General features: G+C 48.1%; 1 protein-coding gene across 1 annotated transcript; it reads left to right on the plus strand.

The window, feature by feature from the left end:
* On the plus strand, positions 1–15,228 carry LOC116504271 (major histocompatibility complex class I-related gene protein-like). The gene is made up of 7 exons (XM_032211197.1): positions 1–182; positions 1,569–1,814; positions 3,882–4,157; positions 6,006–6,293; positions 9,299–9,364; positions 13,837–13,979; positions 14,909–15,228. Exons 1-7 carry the CDS (start codon positions 47–49, stop codon positions 15,002–15,004), a joined length of 1,251 nt encoding a protein of 416 aa, XP_032067088.1. The 5' UTR covers positions 1–46; the 3' UTR covers positions 15,005–15,228.
* Positions 15,229–15,560: the final 332 nt, after the last annotated feature.

The raw sequence follows: 15,560 nt of genomic DNA on the forward strand, positions 1-15,560 counted from the left end.
ACCTCACCTGACGGCGAACGTCTTTGGCGATCCTTTCAGTCGCTGGATGCAAACTGGTGGCTCCGGCCGCAGGTGCAAAAGGCCTCCCTGTTGGGGGGGCGGAGGGGCGATGCCGCTGCACCCAGGGCCCCTCCTGTCCCTCGTGGCGGCGCTGGTGACTTTCCTGCCGGGGGGCTTTTGCGGTGAGTTTCTGGGAGCGAAGAATGAGGGGGGGGGGAGAGCCATTATCCTGGGTTGGGTCTTTCTCCCCCTCCTTCCCCAGCTCCTTTCCCAGAAGGAAACGGCTTCCTTCCTTCGCGCTACGCGGAACCTTCTTTAAACACTTTGGTGTTCGATTTGTAATCAATTTCCATTCGCATTAATGAGAAAATAGAGCGTGAAAGAGGGGGGGGGAAGCCATTCAGAGTTCAGATAGGTTGCCTTCCTCTTCCTCCTTCTCCCCCCTCCTTCATGGTCTTCCTGCTCCTCCTCTTCATCCCCCCTCCCCCTGCTCCTCTTCCCCTCCTCTTCCTCCTGCTCCTCCCCCTTCCTGCTCCTCTTCATCCTCCACCTGCTCCTCTTCTCCTTCTTCCCCTCCTTTCCCCTCCCCCTCCCCCTCCCCTTCCTGCTCCTCTTCCTCGTCCTCTTCCTCCCCTCCCTGCTCCTGCTCCGCTTCATCTTTCCCTGCTCCTGCTTCTCCTCCTGCTCTTTTCCTTCTTCCCCCTCCTCCTCTTTCTGCTCCTGCTCCTCCCCCTTCCTCCTCCTCTTCCCCTCCTCCTGCTCCTCTTCTCCTTCCCCCTCTTTCTCCTCCTGCTCCTCCCTCCCCCTTCCTACTCTTTCTCCTCTTGCTTTTCCTGCTCCGGGTAAAGAGCCGAGGTGGTGCAGTGGTTAGAGTGCTGTACTGCAGCCACTTCAGCTGACTGTTATCTGCAGTTCGGAGGTTCAAATCTCACTGGCTCAGGGTTGACTCAGCCTTCCATCCTTCCGAGGTGGGTAAAATGAGGACCCAGACTGTGGGGGCGATATGCTGACTCTGTAAACCGCTTAGAGAGGGCTGAAAGCCCTATGAAGCAGTATATAAGTCTAACTGCTATTGCTATTGCTCCTCCTCTTATCCCTTCCTCCTCCTCCCTTTCCTGCTCCTCCTCCAGCTCCTCTTCCCCCCCTCCTCCTCACTCTCATGTGGTCCTGCCCAGCTCCCTGCCAGCAGACCTCACGCTGGCCTCCAAATGTTGCCTCTCTGGGGAGCAGCCATGTTTCCAACTCACTTGTTAACCTCCTTACAAATAGGGTCCCATTGATTCTCCCTGCCTTTGGCAAAAGGGGTTGTGATCAGGATGAGCCCCACAAAAAGCCAGCTGGGATCTCCAAGGCCCACAGGAGCTGTGCCAGCCAACTAGGCAGTTGTGGGCCTGTCCAGCTGTTTCCCAGGTCAGCCGAGGGCTGCTGGACCTTCCCAAGCAGAGCTGAAAAAAGAGGTGGTAGACCACTTTTGGGATGGAGGTAGCTAGATAACATTAAGATGTTGGTGGGGATAGAGCTGCAGTGCAGACCCTCAAATTCTCCTCCTCTCCTCCTACCTTCTCCAGGCTCTCCCTCGCACTCCCTGGGCTACTTCTACTGGCAACTGCCAGAGCCCAGCCAGGGGCTGCCCCAGTTCTTCCTTAGGGGCTACTTGGATGACCAGCCCATCGCTCGCTTTGACAGCCTCACCAGGAAGATGGAGCCTCTGGTGCCCTGGATGGAGGAGGCCGAGAAGGAGATGTTTTTGGCCCCTGAGTGGGTCTTTGGTGCTGACCTGGAGCAGTTATCACAACGGGACCATCATGGTGGAGGTGAGCAGAGCCAGTGACATCTTTGGCTTCCAAAAGTGTATTTTGTTTCCTTAAAAAGAAAAATACACACACCAAATACACCACGCACATTTTTCTCCCTCTTTCTCCTCCTTCCTTACGCTTTATACGCCTTGCTCCACCCCAAAGTTTAATTGGATCACCTGACTAGACTTTGCTCCTTGTGGAATGAAAAGGAGAAAGAGAAATCAGGTTTTGCTACCAAGGAGAAAAGATAGTCCATTTAACCTTAACTCAGCTTTATGTATGTATTGATAATTTGTTATTTGTGCATTGACGTATTATTATTTGGCACATAGAAATGGTCATAACATCTTGTATCTATTGGTATGGAATTAAATTGTTTTGCTAGGCAGGGATGACAGCAACAGATCTTCTGTCTTCCTGCTCAGGAATACCAGACTATTAAGGTGATGGACAAGAACCTGGTGTCAAGTGTACTCATGCTGCTTTCTTTTTTACTGCTTCTCAGCTTGCCAACAATCTGGGAGGGGAGGAAGGGAAGAGGGAAATGGAATGTGAGTTTTAAACATCAGCCCATAAGAACCAAGGTCACTGCAGCAGGTGTTGGCCAGACTTTCAAGACATCTTCTCATAACAATATTGTGACACTCAATTGGACAATGAGACCGGCTATCAGGCCTGCAGTTATATCCCTTTTAGGATCTTTGGCCTGCCACACTCTCTCTTATTTCATTATGCTGTTTCATTAGTGTAGTGGTTGGGAGGGGGGGATAGAAAGGAGTAGAATTGTGGAATGTGTTGTTGTCATTCTTTTCTAGAAGCCCAAGGTCATCTTTTGTCTCTGCACCTCTGCACCTGACCGGAACCAGCTGGGTGGAGATGCCAGTGTGGGCGAAGAAGATTGGACCATGTGATGGGTTTATGGGTGTGGGGAACAGATCATGAACTTTCAACTGGGTGGAATCCCAGGAAGTTTCAGATTTGGGATTTCACAGATGTACCAAGATGTCTGATTTATTAAATTGGAACTTTAAGGATAGTTTTGCCTTGGACTCTGATTTAATTCTGCATGATACTTGGAACGCTGACACAGGCATTAATAGGAGGGAGGCAGGATTCCAAACTTCAATTATATTGAATTACCTGGGAATTAGCCAGAGTTGGTTCTACTTTCATTCTGTGCTGAAATGATGTACTCAATGAAGTTTTGCATTAAGAGATCAAATCATCTCAACGGTGCTTGCTGGGTTGGGTTCATCCATCGTAACCTTGAACTCCAGGTACCAAATTGCTTAGGGATGTTTTTAGTGATGAGGAATGTTATTGATAATAGAAAATCTTTCCATACCTTGTAACCTTTAACTGAACTGTGTTGTTATGACTATTGAAGAGGTATGTCCAATGTTTTTCTTAAAGTTAAGACTGAAAAATGCTTAAGCTACTTGTGACTATGATTGCTTTTCAAGTTGCCAAAGAACTGAAGGGGAAGAGAAGGGTGAGATGCCAATTGTAGATGTAAGATTGTAGATGGGGATACAATCTTCAACCGTGAGAGCCAAGGACACTTCTGCAGGTGTTGCCCAAGACATAGACTATTATCAAAACAACTGGCTGATTCCTAATTGGACCATGTGACCTATTCCATGGGAGGAGGGGATGAAACTCATTTTAATTATGCATATTTGTGCAGGAAAATTTAGAGTTGGTTTTGCTTTCTTCTGTACTCAATAAAGTTTTGCTTTGGGGATTTTAAAGTTCTTGAAGATCTCTTTTTATTGAGTCTGTTAGTCAGATGATTGACACTTAATGATTGGTCTATAATTGCTTCATGCAAATGGATGCTTTTCAAATGGTATAAAAAGGGGTTTACTCTAAGCAGGTTATACCTATTTTGGAACTTGCTTCCTGGTAATCTTTTATTTACAAATAAAAGCCTTTTTTTCTTGCCGCCTATCTGGTGTGGTTCATTGAGCCCACACACCAGGTAAAAGGACTTTAGGTTTCTGGAACATAGGTAAACATTACTTGTGTGTAGGGAGAGGAATTCTGGGCCATTCTAATTCACCTCTTCCTGGTCTCTTTCAGGGCTTCACACCTGGCAGGTGGTTTTGGGCTGTGAGTTCAGAGAAGACAGGAGCAAAGGAGGCTTTTTCCACTATGGCTATGATGGGAGGGACTTCATCAGCTTCGATAAGGAGACCCTCAGATGGGTGACAGCTCAGCCCCAGGCCCAGAAGGTCAAGAAGAAGTGGGAGGAGAATCCAGAGTGGTCGGAGAAAATGAAAGCCTTCCTGGAGAAAACCTGCATTGAGTGGTTGCAGACATACCTGTTGTATAGAAAGAAGGTTCTGGAGACGATAGGTAAGTAGTGGTGAGGGAGGGTTTCCACTGTGCAATATTATTTATTTGTTTGTTTGTTATGTATTTAGAATAATGTATTAACTTTATATAGCCACCAAACAAACACATACACAGTAGTGATTCTGGGTGTTGTAGAACATTAAACATCCACAGTTAAAAACGTTTAATCCCATCCCACCCTGTGGTGGTAACAACAGAATCAAAGGGAATGGATGACTGCGAGAAGAACCTGTTTGTCCAGGAAAGGACATAAATGGTGCACAACACACAGTTGTGCAAGGATCCTCCTGGCAACAATGACTCCGTGTTTCTCAGGCAGGAGTCATGAGTCCAGGAGAATCCCCAGATTATGCACTGGATCTGTCTGGGACAGTGAAAGCCCATCCATGATCAAAGATGGTACTTCTCGAAAAACCAAGAAGCCATGGACACAAATCCACACCATTTTGTCAGGATACAGTTTTACTATCACTCCCCATCCAGAACTCAAAAAGCTCCAGGCGCATCCCAAAGATCATCTCTCCCAGCGGTTTCATTTAGATGTCAAACAGAAGCAGGGAAAGCATTGACCTTTGAAGGTCCACACAAGGCAAGGGTCAGACCTCTCATTGCCAATCAACACTGCTTGGAAATGGACTTCAAGAAAGAAGGCAAACCAGTGGCCCCCACTCCCAGTCCCTGAAGCAGCTTCGCCTCTCATCCAAGGGATCTTGGATGAGAAGCCAAACATCTTCAAAGAAAAACCAGGAAGTCCAGTTGCCTCTTGGAAAAACACCTTTGGGAACAACCATGACCTGGATGTTTGAGAATCTCCCTAGACCATCCAAGGTCAATGGTATCAAAAGCCTTTTTTTTCTGTAGGTTCCCTCTTCTCTCCCTATATTATTTCTGTCCTACACAGCGAATGGCACAGGATGGCACAGTGACTTAGTGGTTAAAGATGCTGGGTTTCTCAGCTGGAAAGCTGACAGCCTTGGTTTGAGACTCGAGCATCATGAGACAGGGTGAGCTCCAGGGGTGGGGTTCTACCAGCTTGGACTGGTTTGGGTGAACTGGTAGCTCTGACAATCAGCTGGGAGAGAACCAGTTCGCTCCCATGATCAAGTGGGCCACCCACCCACTCCTGCACTTTACTGACCTATTCTCAGCTGAGTCACGCGAGTAGATAAATAGGTACCACTTTGATGGGAAGGTAACAGTGCTCCATGACATCATGCTGGTCACATGATTGTGGAAATGTCTTCGGACAGCACTGGCTAAATGGCCTTGAAAGGGTGGTGAGCACTACTCCTTTAGACAACAATGACTATCAGATTAAAATCTGCAGGGACTCCTTTACCTTTTTTTACACAGCCAAGCCATCCTCCAAGCACTGGGCACAAAAATGTTTGGTTGTATCAGATTACAGAAGGACAATAGGCAACAGGCAATCCTCTATGCTCCCCAAAACAAGTTCTTCAAAGCTAACTGAGCAGGAGATTAAAGCTGAAAGATCCAGTTCTGGTTGCCTGAGAAAATCTTGCAAAACAGTAGAAATTTTAACTGCATTTGAGGCAGAACAAAAAGATGAATCTGGCCCTTATTTGCATTAGGGATAGCATGGAACGTTTGAATCAAAATTTAACCAAACCAAACCAAGCATTAGCAATATTTGGATCAGACTAGGAACTTTACTCCAAATAAATATATAGCTTCAGTGCCCCATCTTTGAAGGTCCCATGCATTGGTCCAGGAGATCAGAGGAAATAGTGGGTTGAGGATGGCCAAAGGAGGTCTTCTTCCCACTTATTAAACCACTTGACAGAAACTTTAAAAATCCCAGGAACTCTGTTGTTGCTTCTTCTGCAGAGCCTCCGGTGGGGAAGGTGACCCACAAGGTGGTGGATGACAGTCTGGAGGTCCTCATCTGCCAGGCCTTTGGATTCTACCCCAAGGAGATCCAGGCCACCTGGAGGAGGGATGGAGAAGTCTGCCAGCATGAGACCCTCCAAAGGAACGTTGTGCCTAACTCAGATGGGACCTATTATGTCCAGCTCAGCATTGAGATCGACCCCAAGGAGAGGGATCATTATCAGTGTCACCTGGAGCATGAGGGCTTGCAAGAGACCATGGTCTTGGCTTCCCAGGAGGAAGCAGGTGAGAGACAGGTAGAAGTATATTTTTTCACCAATATTGAAAAATGCAGGGAGATGAAAGCTTTCTCCTGCCCCATCTCAAGTTTTCTGGCGGACAGCAGCAAATAGATCTGCATTTAGCAATGGGGGAGAAGCAATTTCTTGGGGAGCTGGGAGTGGAAACCTGAGGACAAAGATATAAAGGTATAAAGATGATTGACATAATATAGAATAATGGAATACAGAGTTGGAAGACTTTGGAGGTCTTCTAGTCTAACTCCCTGCTCAAGCAGGAGACCCTATAACCATGATGGTGAATCTCTGGCACACGTGCTAGAGATAGCACACAGAGCCCTCTCTGTGGGCACGCCCGTCATTGCCAGCTGCTTGTCTGGTTTCCAACATGCACATGCACCAGCTGGTCTTCATGGGCGAAAACCAAGCCATTTTCCAGGACATTTCTGGATTGTTTTCAGGCCGTTTTATGGCGCTTCAGTGCCTGTGAAGACCAGCTTGCATCCGCAGAGACCATTACAAAAATGGCCTGAAAATGGGCCCCCAAACAGCCAAAAAAATAGGCACATTCAGCTAGTTTTTAGGTTTCCAGTGTGTGCACATGCATGTGTGTTCCGGTTTGGGCACCCCGTGCCGAAAAGGTTCACCATCACTGCCCTATAACATTCCAGACAAATGGATATCTAATCTCTTCTTAGAAACTTCCAGTGACGGAGAACCCACAACTTCTATGTGATAGAAGTTATCCAGTAGGGTAGGGTAGGGTAGTGTAGGGTAGGATAGCATGGGAGAAAAACTTTATTGTCACTTTAAATGTACACTAATCAGCATACGCTGAAATCAAATTTCATTCCATTCAGCTCTCAAAGGATAGCCACCTCCAATATATACTACATAAACATGATCCAACAAATGCTTATATCCAGATACACACACATACAACACAAAGGAACATCATAGTCTAGTTCAAATGTATACATATACATGGCAAAAATCTCACAAGACAATTTTACAAGAAAAATGTGACATAGGGAACAAAGCTGTTACAGAACTGGGTAGTCCTGCTAGAAATATTTCAAAACCTCCTCCCAGAGGGGAGAAACAGAAACAGACCATGAAGTGGGTGTGTGGGGTCTCTAACAATGCTTTGAGATCTAAGTGCATAGCGCTTATAAGCAGTATACTGAATGACAGGAAACGAGCTTTCTATGATCTTCTCCACTGTCCTCATCACTCTCTGAATGGACTTTGTATCTGAGGCTCTGCTGCCACTAAACCAAACTGTGATGCAGTTTCTTAAAACACTCTCAGTCGTGCCTCTGTAAAGAGTGGCCAGGACAGAAAGATGTGCTCTCCTCATCTGACACAGGAAATGCAAACACTGGCTTGCACACTTCACCAAAGAGAATGTACGATGAGACCAAGTCAGATTATTAGTTATCTGCACCCCCAGATACTTAATACTGTTGACTACCTCCACAGCTGCAGCCTTGATGCAAAATGGAATATGACTATATGCTGGCTCTTCCTAAGATAAAAAATTATCTCCTTTGTTTTATTTACATTTAGTACCAGGTTACTTTTATTGCACCAGTCCACCAAAGCTTCCACCTCCTCCCTAGAAGTACCTTCATTGTCCTCCTGGTTAAGACCCACCACTGCCGTGTCATCTGCATACTTCATAATATGATTCATAGCAGATTGGACACAGCCGTTGTGGATTATCAAGGTGAACAGTAGCGGACTTAAGACACAGCCCTGTGGGGAACCTGTACTCAAGGAGATACAAGACAAACTGGGTAATGGAGTATTAAAACGAGGTGGCGCAGTGTTTAGGGTGCAGTACTGCAGGCCACTTCAGCTGACTGTTATCTGCAGTTCAGCGGTTCTAATCTCACCGGCTCAAGGTTGACCCAGCCTTCCATCCTTCCGAGGTGGGTGAAATGAGGACCTAGACTGTGGGGGCGATATGCTGACTCTGTAAACCGCTTAGAGAGGGCTGAAAGCCCTATGAAGCGGTATATAAGTCTAACTGCTATTGCTATTGCTATTGCTAAAACCTAATACGCTCAGTTTGTTCCAAATGCTGAGGCATGATTGTGTAGAACACCGAACTGAAAAAAACAAATAGCATTCGCAGATGTGTAGTTTTCTCCTCCATGTGTGCCAAGCTAAGATGAAGCCCATCATCTGTAGAGCGGTTCTCCCACTAAGCAAATAGTAATGGCCATCCTCCATACACTTTTGAATACAAGCAGACACAGTAGAAGCATATTCGTTCACATCAATGTTATCCATTCGTTGCAGCCTCTTTAAGTATGTTCCAATTTGTGCACCCAAAACAGTCTTGTAGAGCTTCTATAGCTCCCGCCGGCCACACTATCACCTGTTTCTTAGTTGGTATTTATCTGATTAACAAATGCTTATGTGCTGGCATAAGCACCATAGAGAGATGATCTGAAAAGCCGGGTAGGGTAGGGTAGGATAGGATAGGATACAATAGGATACAATAGGATATATGCAGAGATGGAAAATATGTTTTCCTATCTGGTAGAATGTTGTGATAGAACAAGTTATACTTTGTCATTCAATGCCCTTTTCAGCAGACTGTGTCAGTCCACCAGGTAGACCAGAATAAGGAACCAATGTCATATAATACTTTTATTATAAAATTATAGTGATAGAATCTTACAATCTGAAACCTGCTTCCCCCTCTTTCCATTTATCTTCAAGTGAACTAGGGAGGGACTTCACATGTGTGCTTAACCTGATTTCTTGGCCCAGGCTGAATTCCCCATTATCTGACCACTGCCTTGTTGTGGCCTTTCCTTTTGCCCTTCAAAGCCATCCATACTTCCTCCTTCAGCCTTGGGGGGGAATGGCTCCCTTCAGGTGGGGGCACTTCCTGGAGGCCAATGCAAGTTGGGAAAAGCTTCCATTACTTAGAGTCTCCACTTCAGGAAACTCAGCATCTCTCTAATCAGAACCATGTTTCTCCTTCCTTAACTACAGAGTGGTGGATTCCTGTGAAAATTGTGACTGCTTTACTCTTGGGATTTGAGACTCTGTTCCTGCTCTGTAAGTGAAAGTCATCCATTAAGCCCCATCCTGTGTTTCTCTGTTCACTGACCAAGTGTGGAGGGCAGAGTCTCCTTGAGAGTTGGAGCCAGGAAAACATACACATCATACCAGGGGTGAAATTCAGCAGGTTCTGGAGAACCAGTAGCAGAAATTTTGAGTAGTTTGGAGAACCAGCAAATGCTACCTCTGGCTGCCCCCTGAGTGGGGAGGGAATGGAGATTTTGCAGTATCCTTCCCCTGCCATGCCCACCAAGCCACGTCCACAGAACCAGTATTAAAAAAAATGAATTTTACCACTGCCCCACAGACAAATCCTCTTCCCCACAAAGGGGCATTTGGAACAGGAGTCAGAAAGGAAGAAGAAGCTATGCAGCTATTTTTTTATTTCCATTTAAATCTCAGTATGTTCCACCTTCCTCTTGTCTTGGAGGAACCGTGTTTGGCCTTAACAGACTTTCTTCAGAGGACCAAATATTAAGTGCTCAAGAATCAAACAAGTGTCTCATAAATGATCTAGGAAGTGCTAGAAAAGCGATAACCCCACCCCAAAGAAGACCCATGTGCCATCTCACTTGGCAGGTGGGACCCTCAGGGAAGCTCTGATGGAAGGCTGGGGCAGTGGAGGGAGGGTCCCCCTGCCCTCTGCTAGCTGTCACACCTTGGGACAGACAACAACTGGAAAGAATATCCAATGGTGGAAGGTGTTGCTGTTTCCTCTGCTCCTATTCAGCGTAAGAGACGTGAGAGGGAGGGAGGGTGCAGGACGTGTCTCCTCAGTTGAGCTTCACCAAGTGCGACTCAACACATCCATGTAGTTTTCTCAGCAAGAATTTGGAAGAGCCTTGCTATTTCCTTCTTCCAGGATGGACCTTTTGACTTGTTGACTAGTCTCGCTTGTCTAGCCCACTGATCCCCAGGCTGGCATTTCAAGAACAGCCAAGCTTGCTGGTTCTTAGATCTAGTTAGACTGAGATGAGGGCTTTAGAGTAAACATCAAAACAAATGTCCTGAGAATTGGATTACCATGGGGAATAATACCATCTGTCCTGTACCAATGACATGATTCCTAGAGGTTGAGCATCATTGCTTAAAAGTTCATGATGATGATTTAGTACCCCAGTCTGTTGGGAACAGCTCTGCTGGCCAGCTTTGAATGGCTTCAGTGGTGGTGATGGTGGAAAAACAGGACTGTATATCTACTATCTCTAGAAGCTTTGATAGGAACAAGGACTACTTGATTATTCCTCAATAACCCCAATAAATGTTCATTTTCATTTCCCCATGGTCACCACCTCTTGAAAGCCAACAGTTTTTGCCCTGTCTATATGGGAAAATGGCCACCAATGGAGGCACACCAGTGGTGGGATTCAAAAAATTTTATTACCAGTTCTGTGGCGTGGCTTGGTGGGTATGGCAGGATAAGGATACTGTAAAATCTCCCTTCCCACCCCATCCCAGGGGAAGATTACTCTGAAATTTCCATTCCCTCCCCACTTTAGGAGAAGGATACTGTAAAATCCCCATTCTTTCCCCAATCCAGGGGATGGATACTGTAAAATTTACATTCCCTCACCACTCCAGGGGAAGGATACTGTAAAATCTCCATTCCCTTTCCAATCCAGGGGAAGGATACTGTAAAATCCCCATTCCTTCCCCAATCCAGGGGAAGGATATTGTAAAATTTCCATTCCCACCCCATCCTAGGGGAAGGTTACTGTAAAATTTCCATTCCCACCCCATCCCAGGCGAAAGAAAAGAAAACCAGGGGTGTTCAAAGTTGGCAGCTTCTGGGAGTTGAAGTCCACAAGTCTTAAAGCTGCCAACTTTGAACACTCCTGAGTTTTCTTCCTCCAGTCATGCTGTTCTTTCGCCACAGCTGCTCTTTCGCCCGCCCGAACTGCCACAGTGCCGCTCTGGCTACCTCCGTCTGGACCCGGCAGCTGCGGTGACGCCATCAGCCTAGATCTGCTTCATCTTCAGTTTTTTCATTAGTGGCAGGGCCGGTGCCGAACCGGCCACTGCGGAAGATGCCACCGAGCCCCCGCTGCCACCAGAATAACTGCCACCGCCACCTCCTTCTCCTCCACTGCCTCCTCCTCCTCCAACAGCACCGCCACCGCTGTGGCTGAGGTGAAGCCGCCGAAGCTCTCGCTGGCGCATCTGCCTATGGCAGTGGCACCACCCCCTCTGCTCGGAGCACCTGAGTGGGCCCCGCGTTACCCCCGCTGCCTCCTCCTCCTCTGCCATACTTTTCGTGAGCCATGGGGCCTTTTTTCCTGCGGAGTGGGAGCTGGACGGCAGGTGCAGACCGATCGCGGGAAAAGGGCACCGGAGTGCTGGCAAAGATGAGGTGGCAAGGAGGAAGTGGAAGCGCTTCAACCCTTTCAGAGCAGCCCCGTTCGGTTTCTCCTCAGGCGCCCTCTCTGCCCAGCTAAACCGAACGGAGCTGCCACCGCCGCTCCTGCCCCCTCTGCCGCCTTCCTACTGGCTCCCGCGATGGCACCGTCTTGCTTTATTGGCCGATGGAGATCCCGCCCAGCCATGATGGCAGAATGATTCTGCAAGAGTTTGGTTAGACCGCGCATTTCCCCACTGGGAGCTTCCCTTTCCTGCCTCCCCCTCCAATAGCAATAGCAATAGCAGTAGACTTATATACCGCTTCATAGGGCTTTCAGCCCTCTCTAAGCGGTTTACAGAGAGTCAGCATATTGCCCCCAACAATCTGGGTCCTCATTTTACCCACCTCGGAAGGATGGAAGGCTGAGTCACCCTGAGCCGGTGAGATTTGAACCGCTGAACTGCTGATCTAGCAGTAGCCTGCAGTGCTGCATTTAACCACTGCGCCACCTTGGCTCCCTCTTCCTTTGAACTGAATTCGCGGGGAAAAGAAGCTGTTGCTGCTTCGTCTCTTCCTCCCTCCCTCATCCCAACCCCCGGAGTGCAGAAAAGACTGGAAGGTCTGGGTTTCCTTCACTCCCACTTTGTCTTGATGACGTCGCCACAGCTGCTCTTTCACCTGCCTGGACCGCCTCGACTCCGCTCTAGTTACCTCCGTCTGTCTGCGCCCAGCAGCTGCGGCGATGTCATCAAGACAAAGAGGCTGGGAGGCGAAAGGGCCTCAGTGCCCTACCTAAGCGGCTCCCTCCCAGCCTCTTCCCTCAGGAAGTGAAGGTTCTCGGCGCTCCGGGAAACCGTGAAAACGGCTTGGAGAGGTGCGTGGCTTGGTTTAGCTCCCTGGAGCCGCACGTCTCTCCCAGCCGCTTTCATGGCTTCCCGGAGCGCCGAGAACCTTCCTGCCTCCATTGGACTTCACGCTCTTCTCCGCGCTCTCCTCAGCTCCTCACGACTGCAATAGACGTCCAGAAGCGGCTTTGGGGGCTAATGGGGCTTGGGCTTCCAGCCCAACAGCCCCCACTGTTTCTGGATGTCTTTTGCAGTCGCGAGGAGCCAAGGAGAGCGCGGAGAAGAGCGTGAAGTCCAGCGGAGGCAGGAATGCAAAAACGACGCCTACTACTCCCTTGCAAGGGGAGCAAAGGAAACCACCTGGGTCTCTGCTCCCCATCTCACCCGTCTGGAGCCGCTGAAAGCTTTAGACTATGGCGGCGGTGCTGGTTTCTGCAATCTCCCTTTCCTTCGCCCCTCCTCCCTTCAAAAGCTGTGGGGCGCTTTCTTAGCGCCAGTTGCCCAGCTGGCATGGCCCTGTGTGCGCATCTCCTTCTCCTCCTCCTCCTGACTCACCAAAGGCTCTTCTCCTGCTTCCCAGAGCTCAGCGGGAGCCGGGCACAAGGGATGGGAGACTACTTTTGAAACCACACCTTGGCAGGAAGGGAGGTGGGGAACCAGGGGGGGGAAACACCCTGGAATGCTCCCGTGCTTTACTGGTGGCCACGCCTCCCAGGCAAGTTCGGGGAGGTCCTAGGAAGCTGGTCACGCCCAGCAAGCTATCACCCGTGAGCAGCAAAAGAACGGGTGGGTAAAGCAAGCAAGGGGGGCGAGACAGGCGCTGTGTGAGGAACGGGTTCTAACTGGTACGGTAGATTTCTGGAACCTCTTCTACCAAACCAGTTAGAACTGGCAGGAACCCACCACTGCTCCATTCCCACCCCATTCCAGGGGATGGATACTGTAAAATCTCCATTCTCTCCCCATTCAAGGGGAAGGTTACAGCAAAATCCCATTTCCTCCTGATCAGCTGGGACTTGGGAGGCAGAGAATAGATGGGGGCAGGACCAGAGGTGGTATTTACCAGTTCTCCAAACTACTCAAAATTTCTGCTACCCGTTCTCCAGAACTGGTCAGAACCTGCTGAAGACCACCTCTGGGGCACACATGCCTCTTTCCTAAGATGCTGGGTTAGAATGCCCATCTAGGCCCTTAAGAAGTGTTCAGCACTAATTCTTCTTCACCCCACAAAGGAGTTTCTGTCCCAGAAATTAACTAACCAACTTCTCTTTTTGCCATCTAAACAGATTGCTGGTGGAGACGCATGGAAAATGTCTCCCAGAAAGTGCCAACTTCTCCTGATCAGGGTTCTCTAGGAGTTCCTTGTTCCCTTCTTCATGGTACAGAAGAGGAGAGCCAGGTGATCGACCAACCCGAAATAACATCAGAGGTAAGTCTGACTGTGACTGAAGTCTATTTAGACAAAACTCTTGGCTTGCAATAAGCCAAGTGTGAAGTTTCCAAGAGTTGACCTAATTAATTTACGAGCCCCCAGACAAAGTTAAAAAAACCCATTCATTTATTAGGACTAACATCTTGGCATGGACTTCTGTGGAGCCGAAACTAAATCCCACTTAATGGTGTCTGAACTTTACCCCTGTGTCCCTTTCCCTCTGCCTAAAGTCATCAATCACATTCTCCAACAGGATCTTATGGCAGGGTTCTGGACATGCACATTCACATCCCAGTTACAGAAATGAGACTTTTTACTCTGGCCAAAAGTATGCATGGCATTTTTCCCCCTTCTCAAGTTGATAGTAGTCATGAAAACGCTTTAAACGTTGACACCAAGACCCTCAGAGTGGTTGGGGTGGAGGGATTCATCCTCAAGAGTCTTCCAAAGGCAGCCATGGAGGGATCATGGGCTGCCTGGGTTCCCCTGGGGCTCAGCCCCTCTCGCTGGGGATCCTCTGATTGGTTGCTCTGTGGGGAAGATCTGGCACAGTTCAGCGCCTTCCCCCTAGAGCTCCAAGGGAGGAGAGGGAAACAGGAAAGGAGGCAGAGAGGGGGTGGGGATATCTCAGTGAAAGGGGGATTTCTGTTCAGGAAGGACCAGAGGGGAGGGAGAGAAAGAAATGAGGGGACTGGAAATATATGCTGGGAAATCCAGGAAAAAAAGTCCTTGATAGTAATGAGGTGGAGGGATGAGAAAGAGAAGGGGAAGGAAACAGTGGGAGCAACATGAAGACCCTTCCCTGGGAATTCAGTCCTCAGGGAATTGCTCTTTGAGCAGAGGGGTGTTGCAAGTCTTTCTCCCCTTTGGCAGCTGTCTCTTCTGCCTACCTGGGGTTTTGACTTCTCCATTTTCTCTCTTTACAGCAAGGGGCATTGTGTTGTGTGGGGAGGTCCCAGAAGTCTCCTAAAGTCAACGCGTCAACATGTCCAAGTAGAAAGCAAGAGCGGTTCAGAAATTGAAAGAGCAATTGGAGACGTCTAATGAGGCCGCAGCTTGAAGCAAAAGTATCAGACTCTGAAGAGAAGAAAGTTGAGTGGACAGAAAGCCTGTGGGGAGCCCAGGATCACTCTTCCAGTGTTATGGAGTCTCAGTATTTGTACTTCCAAATAAAAAACTTCCGGCAGCCAAGAAGGCTCCACATCCATTTGCACTACTCAGCTGAGCCTTGAGGACCCAGATAAACCTCCAGGTGGCCTCAAGGACTCTCTAAGAGGATGCAAATGACCAGCTGTCTGCAAGGAATATAAATCCTTCTGTTCCCCACCATCCATCCAGAGATGAAGAAACTTCTTGGATGAGAAGCGAAATATCTTCAAAAGAAAAGAAAAAAACCCCAGAAAGTCCAGTTCCCTCTTGAAAAAGCACCTTTGGGACAACCATGACCTGGATGACCAAGAATCACCATAGATTTGTACTTCCAAGGTTTTTTAAAAAAAATGTTGCCTCACAACATCAAAAACTCCATATCTATCTGAACGTGTTGTCTGGGTACAATTCATTTTGAATAGACATACA

This window comes from Thamnophis elegans, chromosome 2, assembly GCF_009769535.1.
Source record: "Thamnophis elegans isolate rThaEle1 chromosome 2, rThaEle1.pri, whole genome shotgun sequence".
In the NCBI taxonomy this organism is placed as follows: Eukaryota; Metazoa; Chordata; class Lepidosauria; order Squamata; family Colubridae; genus Thamnophis; species Thamnophis elegans.